Below are 19,495 nucleotides of genomic sequence, written 5' to 3'. Positions count from 1 at the left end.
GATAATTCATACATACATGTCAAAAAATATTAAAATTTAGTAAATAAAGAAGTCGGTTAAAAACAGAAAATAGCAATACAGTTCTCAATCTAAACTAAACAAATATATTTTGGTCATCGATATCTTTGCTATGCTACCTACTACCTACTTTTTGCTAAAGGTCTTTAAATTTGACGTTGAGTTATTTCACATTACAAAACTTTTTTGTTTTATATAAATGCCATTTAAGCTCTTTCTATAAAAAAATACAAATTAGAATAAAACAACGTTCATCAATAATTACTTAAAAATACTTTTATTTTATCTGTCTCTGAATAGACAACTTATGTGTAACAGTACCAAGTCGTTGCCGTGTCGCTGCGCAGAAAAATGCGCTTTATTCCTTAAATAATAAAACTATAAATTGTACAATATTAATAATAGCATTGGTCAAATGCCTAATATACTGTACGAAAATTTAAACTAGTAGCATTGCCTCTTGCAAAATACATTAAAATAAAAAAAATACCAAAATGATTGGTATAGTTATTACATTTGATCATTGTCCATTATCTAATAAGCATTGTTGTCGTTAATAAAAACCGTCGCAATAGCTGTATCTCGTTCAAAGCATTTTGTTTTGTTCTTTTTAGGGTTCCGTAGTCTACTAGCAACCCTTATATAGTTTCGCCATGTCTGTCTATCCGTCCGTCCATCCGCCTGTCCGCAGACCGCCGGAGAATCTCAGTGACCTATCAAACTGAAATTTGGGCCAATAATAGCTTATTAAATTGTGACGCTTAAATAACAGTAGGTCAAGCTGCACACTCGGTCCCATCAAAACGAATAGCTCGGAATATAACTATTGCGGTATCCGAAGGATGTAAACAAACATCATATACATTTTCTAGCAATTTCGGCACCTCATGGTCGAAACAAAGGACTTTATATATTCTTTATATTTTTATTAACATTATTATTCCCAATGAACTCTTTCAGCCACAGTCTGTATCTTTAGAATCTACCCTCAAACGGCTTCCTAAACCAGTTGAGGGTAAAAAAAAAAGATTACACGACCAAATAACGAGCTTAGAAGCAGGTCACTCAGCGACAGATCCGCTTGGTTTTGTAACTGGTCGGCTATTTTTTTAATTACCTAAAAGTGCCTACAGAATAGACTAACGCACTCAAATGCCTTTCACGCGATCACCAACATTGCTAGAAAATGTATACACTGATTTAAACTTTCATGATGTTTACACGTATTTAAAATTGCAAACGGGACTTCATCGCGTATTACTATGTTTTAAATACTAACAAAACAAAAATATAGTAATATGCGATTAAGTCCCGTTTGCAATTTAAAAATGTAGGATGTGTGAATAGTGTCGGTCTTCAGGTCTCTGACTCCATGATGAACTCGGCCATCATCATCTCCATGGTGGGCGCGATGCCGAGCTCCTGGCAGCTGCTCTTGAAGCACTCGGCGATGCGCAGGATGCGCCAGCAGTGGTCGTCCATGTCGTCGAACTTCTGCTCGCACGAGTGGATCAGGGTCACCATCTTTTGGGAGAGCACCTCACCTGTTGAATAAATGTTAGGCCAGGTAGGCGAGAAAAGTAGTTAGATGTTTAAGTTTCGTCGCTATCCATCAGCCACCCCTATTCAACGCGGTGGGAGGTATACTTTTGGTTTCAATTCGATAGCTCCGTGCCTTCCCGAGATAAAGGGTCTTGACATATAGACAAAAGGGAAGACAACAGGGTCACACTATAAGGGTTCCATTTTTCCTTTTGAGGTACGGAGCCATTCAAATATAAAAAAAATATGTTAAAATGTATGTGACGTGTAAAAGTGCCCCTGTGGCCTATTTGCTGAATAAATATTTTGAATTTTGAATGAGGATAGACTGTATCAGGAACACAGCTAATCTAGGTGATCTATGGAAACCTAAGAGATATACTGGTGGTGGATAGCGTAGCTGAACTTTCAAACGAAGACTCTCCTTCTTAAAGTACCTGAGGCACAACTAGAAATATTGATAATAGACCTACCGTTAGGGAAAGACTTGATGAACTTATCCGTGTTCTCATGGTGCATCCTCTCTCCATCTGTGAGCAGGTTGAAGTGCCTGGACATGCACTGGATGGCGCAGCCCAGCTCGCGGTGCTCGAACTTGAAGTCGTCGCGCCAGAAGTGGAAGAACTCCTCCATCTTCTCCTCAGTGAGGCCGGACTGCGAAACAAAGGCATGATAAAAGAATGGTTCAAGATTTTTTTTCTCAGGTGCTTAATCTCCTTCCTCCCTAATTGCCACCTCCGCATACCCGACTTAGGGCCACTTGCACCACCCCACCCGCTTAACTCAAGGTTAGTGGGCTGTCAACTGTCAAATTCCATACATTCCTCGGGTTAACCCTCCATTTTCGGTGGTGCAAGTGACTTCATAATTCATAATTCATTTATTGTCTGTAGAACATGGGTAAATACAATGATGGAGCATAACAATATATACATAGAATCACCATGGTCTTGCCAATATGCGTACAAACAGTGAAACTTACACCTACTTAGTAACATAACTACATAAGGCATGCACATTTACATTTTTAGCTACACACTGCTTACTTAGAGGGGTTAACTGAGTTTATACCAGTCACCTATGGACTAAATCCATCCCCCTATCTAAAATAATGTTTCGGGAAACGCGGCTCTGTTGACATACCGCTTTTATCAGTGTTTGTGTTTTCCTTTTCATCGAGGCATTTTTCAAAGACACCAGACATACGAGTGGACTATGTGTGCCGTGGTCGAGTGTGCAAGTACTGACCGTTTCTCTGCAGTGTTGCAGCGCTTCTCCGAAGCCGAGAGTGACGTCCTTCATGACCTCCATGGTGGCGTGTCAGCAGCAGCCGGGCTGTGTGCCGTGGTCGAGTGTGCAAGTACTGTCCGTCTCTCTGCAGTGCTGCAGCGCCTCTCCGAAACCGAGAGTGACGTCCTTCATGACCTCAACGGTGGGGTTACCTATCAAAAAGTCGAAAATTGTAATGTCGATTATTAGTAGCCCGAAAACGCTTCCCATTTTATTAATTGGCCTAAGTTTTGTTTGCCCGAAAGTACTTTTCCCCTATTATTATTTTCCCGATTCTTATTTCGCTGTAATTTTGTTTCGCTTATGATTCGAATCAACACTTATTAAAATTCCTAAGAATCATTTGACAACTACTTTTTGTCGCGTAAAGTTTTTATTCCGAAATATTATTTAACCGCTATATCAAAAGTTCGAAATTCGAATTAACACTTATTAAAATTCCTAAGTATCATTTGACAGCAATTTTGTATGGCGTATAGTTTTATAATTCGAAATATTATTAAGCCGCTATATCAAAAGTTCAATAAATCCTTAATTTTCTAACAAAAGTTTGTTCCCGACCCTCACGGTCGCAGTTCTTACTTGACCTATGAGTCCTTGCCATAAGAGTTTGTGGCAAAGGTTTGTTTCTGTAGGGTCGCAGTTCTAACCTAACCTAACCCACTTTTCTTGCAAATGTTTGTTTCCGTGAGGATCGCAGTTCTAACCTAACCTAACCCACTTTTTTAGCAAATGTTTGCTTCTGTATGGTCGCAGTTCTAACCTAACCTAACCCACTTTTCTAGCACAAATTTGTGTCTGAATGGTCGCAGTTCTAACCTAACCTAACCCACTTTTCTTGCTAATGTTTGTTTTTGTGAGGGTCGCAGTTCTAACCTAACCTAACCCACTTCTCTAGCACAAGTTTGTTTCTGTATGGTCGCAGTTCTAACCTAACCTAACCCACTGCTTATGGTAAGGGTTCGTTTCTGTATGGTCGCAGTTCTAACCTAACCTAACCCACTTTTCTTAGCAAGTTTGTTTCCGTGGGGGTCGCATTTCTAACCTAACCTATTTTTTTTGTAATGTTTCTATAAAATTATATACGGGGAAATGACATTTCGATGTCGCGTAGCATCGGATTTATGAAAAGGTGGTTAACGAAACGGTTGTCAAATGATAAAGATTGGCAACCGTTCTTCTGGTTATTGAGTTTCTATAAAATGATATTAGGGAAAATGACATTTCGATGTCACGTAGCATCGGATTTATGAAAAGATGGTTAACAAATTGGTTGTCAAATGATAAAGTTGGCAACCGTTCTTCTGGTTATAGAGTTTCGGGAAAACGATAATGTGGCATAGCAAACTAGCGACATTTTAAAAATATGGTAAACAATGTATTTGGATTATAAAAATTCTGTCAACCGTTTTCGGACAAGTGATAATCGGACAAAGGATTTTCGAAACATCGATAGGTTACCATTGACACAGTCCCCACACTTTTTAGTCACTCTACTGAAATCTACCACAGCCTAATGTGTGCTATTATCTGTGCTCATAAGGGGCGGTGTCAAGCTTGTTTAACAGTGCTAAACGCACGCTAATCACAATGACACAGGAGAGAGGCGGTTCTGTATGATTACGACGAGTAGAGTACCTAGAATAGAATAGAATAGAAATGTTTATTTGCTAGAATACGTCACAATTTAGGTCTTAAAAAATAGATACAGAATCAGTATTCAGTCGACATAAAGCCAACATGCAAAGTGTTTGTATATTACATTCCACCGACCGACCGTCTGGCGCAGTCGGTAGTGACCCTGCCTGCTACGCCGCGGTCCCGGGTTCGAATCCCGGTAAGGGCATTTATTTGTGTGATAAGCACAGATATTTGTTCCTGAGTCATGGATGTTTTCTATATATATAAGTATTTATATATTATATATATCGTTGTCTGAGTACCCACAACACAAGCCTTCTTGAGCTTACCGTGGGTCTCAGTCAATCTGTGTAAGAATGTCCTATAATATTTATTTATTTATTCCGTAATGGTACATCAGGTACATGCATATCAAACTATGGCAAACTACCTTCTGCCCGCGATATCTTCTGTGTAGAGCACAGAAGTCAAACAGAGGCATAACTACATATACATAAACTACTATTATCATTCAGTATTTAATAAATAATAATAGTTCATAGTAGGTATTAAATAAATATCCAGGGGGCGATTTTTGAATCTCGGCCATTCGATTTCGTGAAATTCGTTCAATAATATCTCCAATACTAGCGATTTAAATTCTACTAACAGAATCGAAAACGAGTGGTCATTACTACTAGTTTTAAAATTACTAGCCGACCTTTTTCAAAAAAAAAAAAATAGCATCACGTCGTTTTCCACAGACTTTCTAACGGCAAATAGGCTAGTTTCCTACGAGTCAAATCAGCTTCTTTTTAAGAACTGTCAAAACGATTTGCTAATATGGAATTACTATGAAATACTGAGGAGTGACGTCACGGTCAATTCATTTACTTTAATATCTTTCTCTTTGACTTATTAAATAGAAATTATGTTTAAACACAACCACTGTCCATATATTTGTTCTAATTTTGTGGTGCTTTATTTCGTGCACTGTATTAAATATTTTATTTTAATTATAGGAAACTAGCCTATTCGTGCGTTCGAAATTCAAAAACCGATCCCCTGAAAGGAAAATGGGGACTAATTTGTATTAAAAAGCGGTATATTCTTTTAGAAGACCATACAATAATATGTAGAAGCCATGCTGTATTCGGAACTGGGTCGTCTCCCAGACAATCTTTATTTACTTGTCGTCTTAAGAGAAATCCGGATTTACTTAATTATTGTTAAATAAATAAACAACGTATTAGACTCGTTTCTATGTATTCTCATAGCTAATGTTACAAATGTAACATTAACCACACGTGACAAGAAAAAATGGCCGTTTAAGAATGCAAATATACAATTATGCATGCAAGTACTGCAGGAGTAATGACCAGGTGGGCCGAGTTTCTAATAATGGAAGGATGCATTTCCAAGGCTTGTGTCATGTGCATAGGTGCATCATTATTTTTTCCATGATTTTGCATTTTTCATTGAGTAAACAAGTGTGCCAGTGGCATTCTTACAAGGTTATCATTAAGTATTATTCAGTTAACCAAATATGATGTGATACTTAGTACTTACATATAAATAACTATGTAACTTTTTACTCTGTAAATAATTATTTAGTCATAAGTTAAAGATTCAAATTATTAAAATTTAAATGAATTAAAGTTGTTAAAACATATTTTAGTTTAATCTCTTTCAGTAATCATATTTATAATCAATTATATCCAATTTCCAACGCACTGGAACTAATGATAATGATTAATGAAATAATAGTATAAAAGCTCCTTGAAAAATAAAATAGCACTAACACATTAAAGAAATTTGAGAAATACAAATAAGGTAGGCGCTATGAACTTATTTTAAAATTTGCCTTTGTTTCTTGAAAGAAACTGACTCACTATTGATTGGAATATGATACAATTAATAAGAGATGCAAGAAAGGAGCTATGATCGAAAGAATGCCTTTTATACCTAAAGTAATTGTTATATCTAATACAAATATCCACCAATGTATCTTGTGCTGATATAAATTACTATTTTCCCACGAACAACTACCGCAATCTTCGGCAAGCGGCATCCTTTGTAAGATAATTATCAGACTGGCTTGTATATATAAACAGTACGAGAAAGAAATTCGCCAGTAAATCACAATATCCGGTATCCAGTATCGATGATCGGCTGTTTATCTCTGTCCTTAATTACTGTAATTCGATAATTACACCAATTGTAGCCGCAGTCTCATGAGTATAATGATGAAGTGTAATTTAAAGCTTTACTTTGTTTTAGGTACTTGAAGTAGAAAATGCTAAAATTATTTATTTTCGCATCTCACTATTACCTGCGGACCCTGCGGTCCTTGCATATTTATGTATGGGCTGTCAACTACATTAATGTTAAATGATACTCCTCTCCTGTGGGACCAAATTACATATTTGAATTAAAGAAACTGGGATTGGACAGCACTATATAACTATCATTGCAGCGCGACTTTAGCACTGACTTTACTAATTGGTAAATGTCTGTCCAGCTTTTGTTTTGACAGTGTCGGCGACAGTGCACTTGATATTAATAGAAGGTTATCTGTATATGTACTAACACTACTAACATTTCTAACATTATAAATTACTTCCGACGCATAATGCTTCAATGGGTGCATCGAACACAACTCGGAACAAAATCGTAAAAACACTGATTATCAACTAAGTGATGATGCGGGAGTGGTAGAATGTTTTGACTGTGTTTAAAATGTATAAATACTTTATTTTATAGGTACCATGCATCACCAATACATTAACACAAAAATGTTGATACACGTAAACACAATTACTATTAAGAATAAGAACATTAGGCACTTTGTTAAACCGTGAAAACATTAATATACCATCAGGCGACCTGTCTGATCGTTTGCCTCCTATCCCATAAAAAAAATGTTGTCAACCGACTCACATACTTATGCAAATTTTTACTTTGTTGAAAACCAGGAAGTAGATTCACTTTAATTTACAAGATTATTATCCATACAAACGTACTTCTAGCTAGTTCCATTACATACATACGTAAGTCAAGTAAAGGCTTGTAAAAAGCACTCTAGTTAATCTGTACTTATGCTACAGTTAATCCCGGCATAATCAGCCGGTCGTGCGCCGGCGCATGGGAACGCGCGCTGCACGCAAACGCCATCTATAGTTCTCTAGTACGAAATTGAAAGACCCGCAGCGGCGCACCTGCACTTTTTGTACAAACGTAATGTTTAGGACTTTTCTACCTGAATATTAACATTAATTTTTAAACATATCTTTAATTTTTATAATTAATTTTAGTTGTATTTTAATTTAAGCTATATTTGATTTTTAATAATAATTGTTTAACTAAACTTATAAGGAATCTGTTTCTCGCTCCCAATTTTGATTTATAAATCGAATAAAAAGAAATAAAGCCTTTTTCGAGTAAATCCAATAAAGGGTTGGTTTTGCCCCGTAGTCTTTGGTGGTTATGCCCTTTGGACGTGTAAGATGCGTAAACGGTGCAATTAGAGTGATTGCATTAGCCTGATTGTATGACGGATGAATTGCGGAGCAGCGTCGGTCACGATTTATGCACGTTTAACTAAAATGTCAGACAAGGGTGAACGATACGAGTGTATTATATACAAGCCGAGTGCAGGGGGCAGACGTCCGACTTCCTGGTGGTCCAAATACATCAAAACGCAGATTATTCCATCATTGACCTTCGGGACAGAATGTCCTCGCGCAGATGTACAAGGTGCGACTAGAAATGAAGTTGGAGAAAGACAGGACGATGTTGCAGGAGTGAATGATTTTATGTTCATCTCGTATTGTATTATCACTAATTCTGGATGAGATAACAGACGATGGTTCAAATCGGAGAAATAGATGTTAGTCAAGTTAGAGCCAATTCAATTCAAGTGCTAATTAATAAAATATAAATATTATCAGTATCATCATTATGCTCAATTGTAAATATAATGTTTTGACTGTTGGCGTACAAAAGCACGTTCTAAAAATAATTCATATGATTACAGATGTGTGTTGATAGATAGGTACATAAGTAGGTGCCTATATTAAGTATTAACATTTCGAAGTATCTTTCAATACTGGTACATTGTATGTGCATACTACTACCTCCCAAGCAACATTATAAACATTATAATTAGCGAGTATGGTAGTTCTCGGTCCGCTATATTTAACCCTGCAATTTCGCGTGCAGCCAGTTCGCACGGGTCAGCATGGGAGATGTATGGTTAGCTGATGGTATCAAGGGGAATTAGATTATTACGTGCTGGCATGTGTTTCTGTGTACCAGTAAGCCTTGGTGCTTTTTGATTAGGTGTGAGATGTTATTTTGAATACAGAACAAATAACTTTGAAATAATCATAGTCATAATGTTGTGTCCCGTCGAGTGTCAGTTACAAATGTTCAGCAAGGAGTGTACTTACATAGGCGACGCGACGGTGACTTTGAGTTCTTACTATCAGGCGGCGGTTTTTGGCCACCGAAGTAAGTTCGTATCATGCCATCATTTCAACTTATGTTTTTTTTCACTGTTGTTAAGCATCAGTAAGGTAGGTACACTACTGCTAGTGTAAGTGAAGCTAAAGTGTGAAGGGCTATATGTATTAAATACATTGTCTTTCTCAAAATTATCCTGCTTTTGAAAATCCCCTTCTTACCCAAGTTACAGCTACAGTTTGTTTACGTCCCAATCAACTACATATTAACAAAGTAAAAACAGTAAAACTGTTTACATATAATTTTACCTACACGATCAGTTTTATTAGTTTACCTTCGCCAAAGCGCAGAGTGTAGGCTTGGGTTTATTTCGCATAATGACGGGTCCGAGATCAAGCGCGGTATTAGCGGGTTGTACAATTAGCCAGCATCCTGCGCGGGCGCGGGCGCGGGCGCGCCTTATGGGAGAGCAAGTGCAATAACTTACAGTGACTAAGGTTCCTTTCTTCTAAAAGCTACGGCAATACGAGCAGTTAAATCTAATTATAATGTACCTACTAGCTGTTGCTCGTAACTTTGTCTGTGGCTGTGATGATTGATAAGATTATGCTATATCCATCTCTGATCTCCACATCACACTATCTCTTATCTTCATGTCAAATATCGTCGTCATCGGACAGACAATGGTAACAGAGAGTCAAATGGACCAAGTTATTGCTACATTTATAATATAATGAATAAGGATTTATAGACGAATACTATTAACCTTGCCCCATGGATCTCCAATTCTACGCGCTCTAATAGCGGCCTGCGCGCACGCCTCGCGCTGCGCAGGCGCAACCCACCTGCTAGGGTTGTCCCTGATTAAAGTCCGCGGAGAAAGACATTGGCTTAAAGAAAAGCCCTTTCCTCTTAGTCGACCGCTTCCCTACCTACAATACGTTTGCGTCTTCTCTTTGCTTAATTTTATTGACATTATTGATTTCTTGACGGCCGGTTTTGATTGATTTGTATGTAAGAACTTGGTGCGCAAATCGAATTACATGAATAGATTGTAATAAACAGATGACATTAAACGACAGTAAAAAACCCTTCAGTGAGGAAGGCCGGAAAAGTGAGCGGGTAATAAAAGAAAAGACGGTAACGCTTGGTTTACACGGGCTTAGTATTTGTCATTTCTCGCTTAGGAAATAGAACAGAATGCTATTCACTTGCACTCGCAGTTGCACTAATACTAAGCATTTGTACAATGTGTTTACACGCATGTGACAACCGTAGTGACACGCCCTAAGCTATAGCTACTAAGCCCGTGTAAGCCCAACATAAAAGCGGCACGTTGCGATACTTGCGATGGATTTTACCGACAGTGGCACCCTCTTGCTTGCACCTGCGTCAGCTAGCGGATGCCCTGAGGAAGTTAGTCTCGTGTGGCAGCCCTGTGACCTTGCGCCTGCGCCCATATCTCGCCGCCTCCGCCAATTAAGTCTGCGCTGCACCGACATACGACATATTGCGCGCTGAAAATTAACACCGATTTCTATATTACTTGTATACACAGCGATTATTTTAAATTAATCATCATTTATTTGTAACTTTATTAATATTTAGTAAAACGTGTTTTATTTTATAATGCGGCATGTAGGCACTTGTTTTAATTTTATCATGGAGTTTATAGGTAATTATAGAATAGACACCATACAATTTCCAGGAATTAAGAAAACAATACCTATTATAAACTTTTACTTTGCTTTACTCAAAAATATTCAATACTTAGTTATAATATAATGTTCTTTCACTGAATTATCAAATACATTTTATTGAATAAATATAGATTGACCCGGATAGGTGGGCCAGCATAGCCACCAAGTGGATGCCTCAAATTAAGCGCGGACGTGGAAGGCCCAGACGGAGATGACGGGACGACTTTATGACTAATTGGCCAGAAATAGCACACCAACGGGAGCTGTGGAAATCACGGGGAGAGGCCTTTGCCCAGCAGTGGGACACATAAACGGGCTATCTAAAAAAAAAAAAAATATAGATTGTGGTATGTACAATCATTAAAAAAAAATACTTAACCCAATGTGTTTAACTAAAACGCTGATCGGATATAATGTACAGCAGACCTTTTATTTATTTATTTATTTATTTATTTATTAGTAAAAACATGTTTACATGACCTTACAGTAAAACCAATGCGTCACGAAACTTAGATAACAAAAACACAGAAAATAAAGAAAACAAAATTAAAAATAAAATTAAACAATTGATTTGGGCGATGACGTTACAGCGTGGCTCCGTTGCGTCGTTTGCCCCGGTGTGGGATTTGGCAGGTTGCCCCGGAACCGCCGAAAAACCACACCTTTCGGCCAGAAGTCTGCGCTCGCGATGGTGTCCTGCAGCGGCCGCGGCACGCGCACAACGAACGAGCTGAAGTGCACGTAGTGACGCGACTGCAGCTGTTGCACCCTCAGCGTGTAGCCAGTCTTCCGGCGAACGTAGTCCACCTCGTCGGACATGGCGGAGTAATGCAGGCGAGACACGTAGAGCGCCCTACTCGGTGTGGCAATCCGTAGACCAGAATTTAGATTGCTGCAAGCTTAAGAAAGCGTTTAAAGTAATTTGCACTTCTTGCCGCATTTGTATTATTTTAGTTATCAAAATCGGCATTAAACGTAAGAGTTGAAGGCATGTCGGCAAACCGAGCGGCCATTACTATCGGGACCGGCGAGATAACTTCGTAATTAACTTAAACAGCTATTATGTGCACACACCGCGATAAGCTACAATGTATAAAAATCCTAAAGCAGTAGCTCAACACTTAGAGGCCTATAAGCATCCCTCATACTATTAAAAATACACAAACATTAAAACAAGAAGTACGAAATTCCGAATAAAAGTAAAATACCTACCAACCTACCTATAAACAGCGATATGAAACTTCTACCCACTAAAATATTTTTTATTTATTTTACAAATTCTAGATGTATACTTATTCAGTATTGCTATTCGACATTACTGCAGCCAAGGATTATTTAGGATATACAATACATACATACATTACATACTTCATACAAAGAATCGTACCGATTTTTAGCGCCACCTATTAAATACTATCATAACTACACCGATGATGCCTACAAATTTATTATTTTCAAAATGTGTATTGACGTGATATCATGATTTTAAATATGTCATTTGGTCTTATAAATAAAAAATAAAAACACGCAAAAATATTTTGGGAAAATATGATTTTGACCAGTTTCAGGCTGGGAAACAGCGCCATCTAGTTTTAAGCCTAAAATGCCCATACATTTCAGGGGTACGCTTTTTTGTATGGGCTTTGTCAGTCCAGTACATATTAAATCGTTCTTGCTTCAGCTAAATTAGAATTTGCCCAGATTTTTGACATCGGCAGCAGCAATGATACTGCTACAGTAATGCCGGTGGAAGAGGATATGAAAAAGAAAGAAGTGAGTGCTGAGATGACAAGAGATAGAGAAGAATGGAAGAGGAAGACAAATTATACCGACCCGCCCACATAACGTGGGATAAGGATAGGAAGAAGAAGAAGAATGCCGGTGTATAGTCTGATCCGAACAGTACATTTAGTCGACAGACAGCATCACGGAGCTCCTGTTGAGAGCAAGCATGCGGGCACGCTGGACGGGATAGCATGTGCTCCGTCGTCTATAGAGCTGTCCCACATGAGATTGTAATGGAGTTGGCTTACTGCTAAGCAATTTCTGTGCACTGGAAGTTCTTGTGCGGTCGGCGGAGTCGCTAATGGAAACGGCTTCGATTAATTTGCGCCGATCTGAAGATACGCTTAGAGCTTTAAAGGTCAGCCGAGGAATGCAAATGGGGCAGATCCAACCTGCGCCGACAAGTGCCAACAAATTTAGGGTAAAGTCTGCAAAACAAGGCCTTAGGGATTTTTGTACAGCCAAACCAACCAATAATGTACTTTTGTCACGTCAACCTGATGGTGTCTACAGACAGAATTTTCTCTGTGCAATGACTCTGTTGTTATAAAATGGTCGAGAATTTGACTGTACCATGTTGGTGGCTACGGGGCGTGTGTAGTCTTTGATGACCAGACAACGTGAATTTTCAGCAGTAGGTACAGTATTAACCCATGGAAACCCGCAAACGCAAGAGCCACATTTACTTTGTCAACCTGTTAAAACTGCATAGCCCATCGCATGTGCATCGGTGGTTGTGTAAGCGGGGCAAATATCGACTGGGAGAGGGGGGGGGGTCATTTTTTTCCATTATGACACTATAATGTTGAGTTCTACATGTATCCACTGAACGCGCCTACCATATATAACCGGTGGACACTGGACACTCTATTTAATAATTCAAACATTGTAAAACAATTTACCAGTTATATTTGCCCCGCTGTACCTTACTTATTTTTAGTATGTAGGAAAATGTATACCTGATTCACGACTAAACCTAAGAATCTACTCCTATTATACTATCTAGTTACTTATCACATAGACTCTTAGGTATGCCTTCCATGAGTGTTCATTAGCTCCTTAAATAAATAGTGTTTCAAGCCCCGGTTTTTGCAATCCCTCTCCCTTATCAGCAGTCACGGTCAGATACCGGGGACGAGTATACCTACACGGGACTCTCCATTTTTTACTGTGTGGACGCAGCCGATTAGTTCGCGGGAACGAGATAAATTAATGACAGGCGGCTGTGCTCATTGGGGTAACTACCCCAGTCAATGAAGGTTGTTTAAAAATATGTAAATTGTTTTAAACCGGCAAACTTTGGACGATGTCAAACAAGCATACGAAGCGTCTGATGTTGCCATGTGTGTAAGCTAGTGACTAGTCACTGAGCCACACTACCATTCGTAGGTTACTTGTAATCCAGTCACGGTAGAATATCGGCAAGGAGTTCATTTCGCAGTAGAGCGGGACTATTTAGGTTTTAGAATGTGAGGATTAATTCTGTCCACTGAGAGTGCGGTAATAGAATGTGACTTAATTATGTGACCGTCGTTGGCAATGCTGGCATCGTAATACCGCCAAATACTTACAGCTAAAATCATTTTAACCAACACAGAACACCTACATAGTGTACAGTTTCTTTTCCTTTAAGTAGTAATTAAATCAAAAATCGAAACCAAAAAAGGAGGCGTTTGAACTTGATTTAAATTTTAGGTTAATCGCGGATGGAATTCGCATGCGAGTTTGCGCTACGTGTAAATGCATGCACCCTATTGATTTTCATAATTTACAAATGGCTTTTTTGCACGACGAGTCTCATGATAGGAGGTTATGAAGCTTTACATACTTTGGTCTCATATCACAGTGCTCATTGATTAGTGTAAACAAACACGAACGCCCATTAGATGCACCTGCGTGGCAACTAGCTTGCATAACTTGCATATAACGTTGACTAATGCTGCTGACATTATGAAATATAAATGGGTAGGACTGTACTTAGTCCATTAGTTAGATATGAGTACGATATTCAATTCATAGGACTTAGGAGAAAGGTGATCAAACATATTGCAAGATTTGCAAGTATTCCAGCATTCCTCATTTAATTATGATTCATATCATACTTGTTTCTAAACAAAACGTTTGGATGTTAGGTATTCAAAAAGTAAAGATAGAATTGGAATTAAAAAAAAAAATGTCGAATTCTCCTCCTCCTTTTTTGACGTCGGTTAAAAAAATATAATGGGTTATGCTTCTCTATCGTGCAGATATGTTTTGGAATCGACCTTGTTTCACGAGACACAAAATTCGCCGAAAGGTGTATTTTTTCTGCAATTGACCCTAATTATACCGCACATACATAGTTTTGAACGTATTAAAATTCAAAAACCGAATAAAGAGAAGAAGAAAGAGTTATGCATTAAAAAATCGAATAATCCCCACAATAGTTGTTTTAATGATATTTTTTTTTTGGAAATAATAAAATATTTACTTAGTATTATTTTATTGCGCAATATTATGTAAATGCTAATAGTGATAATCAATTCATTCTATTATTAAAAAACAACGTAGATGATGAAAAGCATAATATTGAATTGACAACATTAACGAATTTATAATAGAGCTTATCTGGTACAACCTAGTAAACTAAGTAACAACCTTTTAGTTATATACATTTCTACAATTTAGAGAAATAGTTGTGGTTAGACAAGTAGTTTAAAAACCAGGAAATTACTTACTAACGACAACCGCAAATATGGTTCATTAAACATTTTATTTTAAAGTAGCTTTTTCAAGTCTAATCATAATTAAAATAACGGTATGAATCCATACTAATATTATAAATGGGAAAGTGTGTGTGTCTGTTTGTTTGTCCGTCTTTCACGGCAAAACGGAGCGACGAATTGGAGTGATTTTTTAAGTGGAGATAGTTGAAGGGATGGAGAGTGACATAGGCTACTTTTTGTCTCTTTCTAACGCGAGCGAAGCCGCGGGCAAAAGCTAGTATAATATATTTGTAAAATAATATAATACATGGTATGAAAAATAAAATAAGTGAGCTTTAGTAGCAGCGTCAAGTTTCGAATCATGGGCTTGAACATTGGTACTTCATAAGTATTATTCTTAGGCCGTTTTCACATTATCCGATCCGATATCGGATGTAGGAAGGATGTAAAATGTAAGATTCATGCGCTTCCAGGTCTTCATTTATGTATTTAATAGATCATTATTACTAGAAAACGATATAAAACGCAAAAATTGCGGATTTAATGCCGATGGCACTCTCCTACAAGAGTTTTTGTCCGAGGCAAGATGGAACTGCCGATATCGGCAGGATGCTTCCGACATTTTTTGGCATGCCGGACCCCCCCGCCAGTTGTCGACTACTGTGTTGGTGCAGCGACTTTTTGTGTTGGTGCATAGGTATATAAGCTATTTCCAAAATAAAGCATTCCGCAACTTTCGAATTTAAAGCGAGCGAAGCTGCCGGAAAAAAGCTAGTATTTTATACAGTGAATGACACTTTTCGTACGACACCAAAACCACAACCGTCTGCGCACAAACCACGAGCATAAATATGAAACTGGATCCCGTTGATCCGCTAGGTGCTGACCAGAAGCCCAAACCTGCGGTACGAGAAACAGTAGCCGACTTCTGTCCAACTAGAACACTGTCTTCGTAGACACCTCATTTTGCAACGTTTTTGAAGAACACTTTATTAGCTTTGCCATGAATTTGCACCGCCGAATTCGTGTGGGTGTGCGATGATACATTTTTTTTGTAAAAGCTACAAGTAAAAATCAATGACAGCGGTATTTTCCAGGATTGTGCGAATGTGCATGCGTCTTCATTTCTTTATTTACATGTTTTTGGATTCTAGATCGTCGAACTAGGCATTGTTGTGGTTTTGTCACCTTTTTTGGTACGGTACACCTCAGGCCCAGTACCCATCGCTATTCCACATACCGCAATTGATGAGGGAGGAGGTACATTTGTAGGGGAGCGATCATGTGCTAGACCGATTACCTATCTACCTCATGTGTTTCTTCTATGCTTGAAGTGATCTGGGGGTGCAAAGGGATAATTCAATAAGCTAGGTAGTGTAACAGGGAAGTTACCTGTCTAATGTAGTTTCCTGTTTGGAGGAATGTCTTTTATAACTTTATTTGCTGTAGAGACGAGGGTAGAATGTTTTCGTTGGCGCAAATGCCTAATACAAAATACAAATATTACAGTATACCTAGCTTGATTTCAAATATCTGATGTCTATTAAATATTAGCTCTGGAAACGATACCTACTTACATATCGTATCGAGAGCTGATAGGCCGTTAAAATAGTTGCTTTGCGTTTGCGCTGTTCTGCATTCAAAGCCAAAAATACTGGAGAAGCGTCACTACAATCACTCGACATTCTTCCCTATTTAGTTTATGGACAGGTTGAGGTCCTCATACCAAACCTTAACATGGGATCAGTAGCCTATATTTCACTACAGTGACAATCGTCGCTCGACAGTCACACTTCGCCACTCATTCGCCTGTTCAACAAGGAAATATTGACGCGTAACAACAATGTTACTTATCAACCCAGAAATAGGCACGGACTTGTCAATGTCAAGTGTCAATGACACTGATGGTGAAATAGCCCACAGAAGATAGACTAACTTTAATCATGTAGGCCATTTATGGCATGGTACATACATATACCTCTCGGTACCTCTATTATACTGCCTCTTAGGAGATCGATACGTGACAATTTTTTTTTCAATTACTTTCGTGGGAATCCATTTAATAACACGTCCAGTAGCGATATGATGTCACGCGTGAGTCTAGTTGGGAAAACGGTCACGTCCTCCATTATAAGGCGGACGCAATTTTACTTTGCGAGAATTTCAACTCTGCTAAATTGCTAGCATATCATATCGTTGTGACTTGTGACATCTACTGACGATAAGACCGTCGGACGGCAACGGCTTGTCAGTTCTTCGGCGCTGACAGGTTGTACTTCTGACAGGTCAGGTGGATTTATCGTGAGTTGGAAACGTTGTTATAACTTCCACTGATTCGTACCAAACGCTTTGCTTCCGGTTTTTTTTATACAAATGACTAATTCAGGTACATACTTAAGTATTGTAGTATTTATTTCAACTAGTTAGGAATACGACATTGACAATCATCTTATCTACTAAAACGCCTTCCACAAACATGAGTTTGTCGCGTTGGGCCTAAGTGCCTTTTCTGACTGAGTTGATATTCCTGGTGGTAATCTAAATAACTCAATAAAAGATTTTTCATTCAAAAGTTTATTCAGTAACATAAAACAGGAAACCATATTTTATAAAAGTATAATCAACAGGATACGATTTTAATAGAAAGATGATATAAATCCTTCATCCACGAAGGCTTCCTAGGAAAATCCCGGGGATTCGTACTTTAATAGAAACTTCTCACACTATTCAATTAAACGGTTCTGAGATAAATCAGGTCGATGAGATACCTAGTCTAGTTTAGTGAAATACGGAACCCTAAAAAAGGATAATAATGTGATTCTAATTTGATAACTTGATACGATTTGATCTTGTTTTGATACGTCGTCACTATGGTGATTATTAAGATGTGAATAAATTACCCTGTGCCTTGGGTGAAGATAGAACTCACGGCATCTGGATCAAGACAAGTCAACACAGACAACTGGTCAAGTAGAGTTCAAGTCTACCCATGCCCAAGGCAGTAATGCATGGGACAGGAAATAAAAATTTGTGAGATAGTCTACGTCGTATCAAAACCTGTCCAATAATACGTTACGGAAGCTGGTTTGATTGTATTACGCTTACATATAAAAAAAAGTTTTTTCGAACACATCTTTGGCTAAGGCGCAGCCTTATTAGCCTCGACTTAAGTAGTAGATTAGTTTTGATCGCCGAGTTAATTTATAAAAGGGTCTTATCAAAGATTGCCTAGCACAGCGGTTCTCAAACTTATTTTCCCATGGAACCCTTTTAGAAAGTAAAACATCTGACGGAACCCTTAATTTTTTTTTATTGCAATCTTTATTTTAATAAGCAATCATGATAGTAAAATCTAATCACTAGATTCTAATGTGAGGTATTACATGAAGCAGTTTTTTTATTTTTTAACAATTGGTGAATATTTGGTTTTATGGAAGAGAGTTGAAGTTGCATATCAGGTACCCAAAATTCACACGGAGCCCCCAGAGAGGCTTTGCGGAGCCCTAGGGGTCCGCGGAGCACACTTTGAGAATGGCTGGCCTAGCACATATTGCCGCGAGATAGATCACATGTCTTCTCCTAACAGTATTAATGACATAAGGACGGGTAGTCTATCTCGCGGCGATATACTCTCGCGGCAATCATGTGCTAACCATGCAGTAAAATAAGAACCTTGTTTATTGATGTACCTTCGTCTTAACGACAAATGACAATCATTATTCTGTAATAGAGCCGCTTAGACAAACCCGATCAAACCGTTTTGACGCATTTTCATGTCAATCCACTCCGTACCGTGAGCCTTATCAATCTTGTTCGCTTGAGGAAAGTGGACGACTACTTCTTCATACAATCATAATCTGCATTCTCTTTCTTATTTGTAGATGAAGTTACACTGAGTACCACGATAAGCTCAATAAGGTTTGTTTTGTGGGTACTCAGACAACGATATACATAATATATATGGCACAGGAGTCACACAAAATAAATGCCCTTACTAGAATTCGGATTTGATGTAGTAAAAGCTAAAGTCAGCAAAAAATGATCCCTACTTACTTACTTCACTGGCTCAGCGACCCAAAAAGGATGTTGGCCTCCGACACAAGATATGATTTACTAAATGCTAACTTTTTTTTGGAAGTTTAAGTAAAAATAATTTAACGCTTTATTTTTTTTCATCTGGCTTATTAATAAAGAAACTTTTCTTTGTATGAACTAGCAGTCGGCTTGCCTCTTCATCTCGTTCACGTAATGAACCCGACTGGCAGCGGTTTGTGCAACGCCTGTCAAATTAGATGCAGCGGTCGACAAGTGAGAAATGGAGGTACCGCAGCACTGCCGCTTAAGGCTGGTCGCGAACTATCCACTTTTTAC

General features: G+C 38.3%; 1 protein-coding gene across 2 annotated transcripts; it reads right to left on the bottom strand.

Annotated features, from left to right (window-relative positions):
* Positions 1-298: 298 nt before the first annotated feature.
* LOC125234496 (general odorant-binding protein 1-like) lies at positions 299-10,446 on the bottom strand. 2 transcript variants are annotated; one of them, XM_048140756.1, is made up of 3 exons: positions 10,296-10,446; positions 2,034-2,214; positions 299-1,562 (listed from the first exon to the last, which is right to left on the bottom strand). In XM_048140756.1, the coding sequence occupies exons 1-3, from the start codon at positions 10,434-10,436 to the stop codon at positions 1,375-1,377; spliced, it is 510 nt and encodes a 169-aa protein (XP_047996713.1). In that variant the 5' UTR covers positions 10,437-10,446; the 3' UTR covers positions 299-1,374. The 2 variants fall into 2 exon arrangements, with proteins under 2 accessions (XP_047996713.1, XP_047996714.1); XM_048140757.1 differs by lacking the exon at positions 10,296-10,446 and adding an exon at positions 2,809-2,874.
* Between the last annotated feature and the right edge of the window lie 9,049 nt (positions 10,447-19,495).

The sequence above is a fragment of the Leguminivora glycinivorella genome, chromosome 16, assembly GCF_023078275.1.
Source record: "Leguminivora glycinivorella isolate SPB_JAAS2020 chromosome 16, LegGlyc_1.1, whole genome shotgun sequence".
NCBI classification, from domain to species: Eukaryota; Metazoa; Arthropoda; class Insecta; order Lepidoptera; family Tortricidae; genus Leguminivora; species Leguminivora glycinivorella.
Note: the sequence above shows the minus strand (reverse complement) of the source record. Positions and strands in the feature narration are given on the sequence as shown.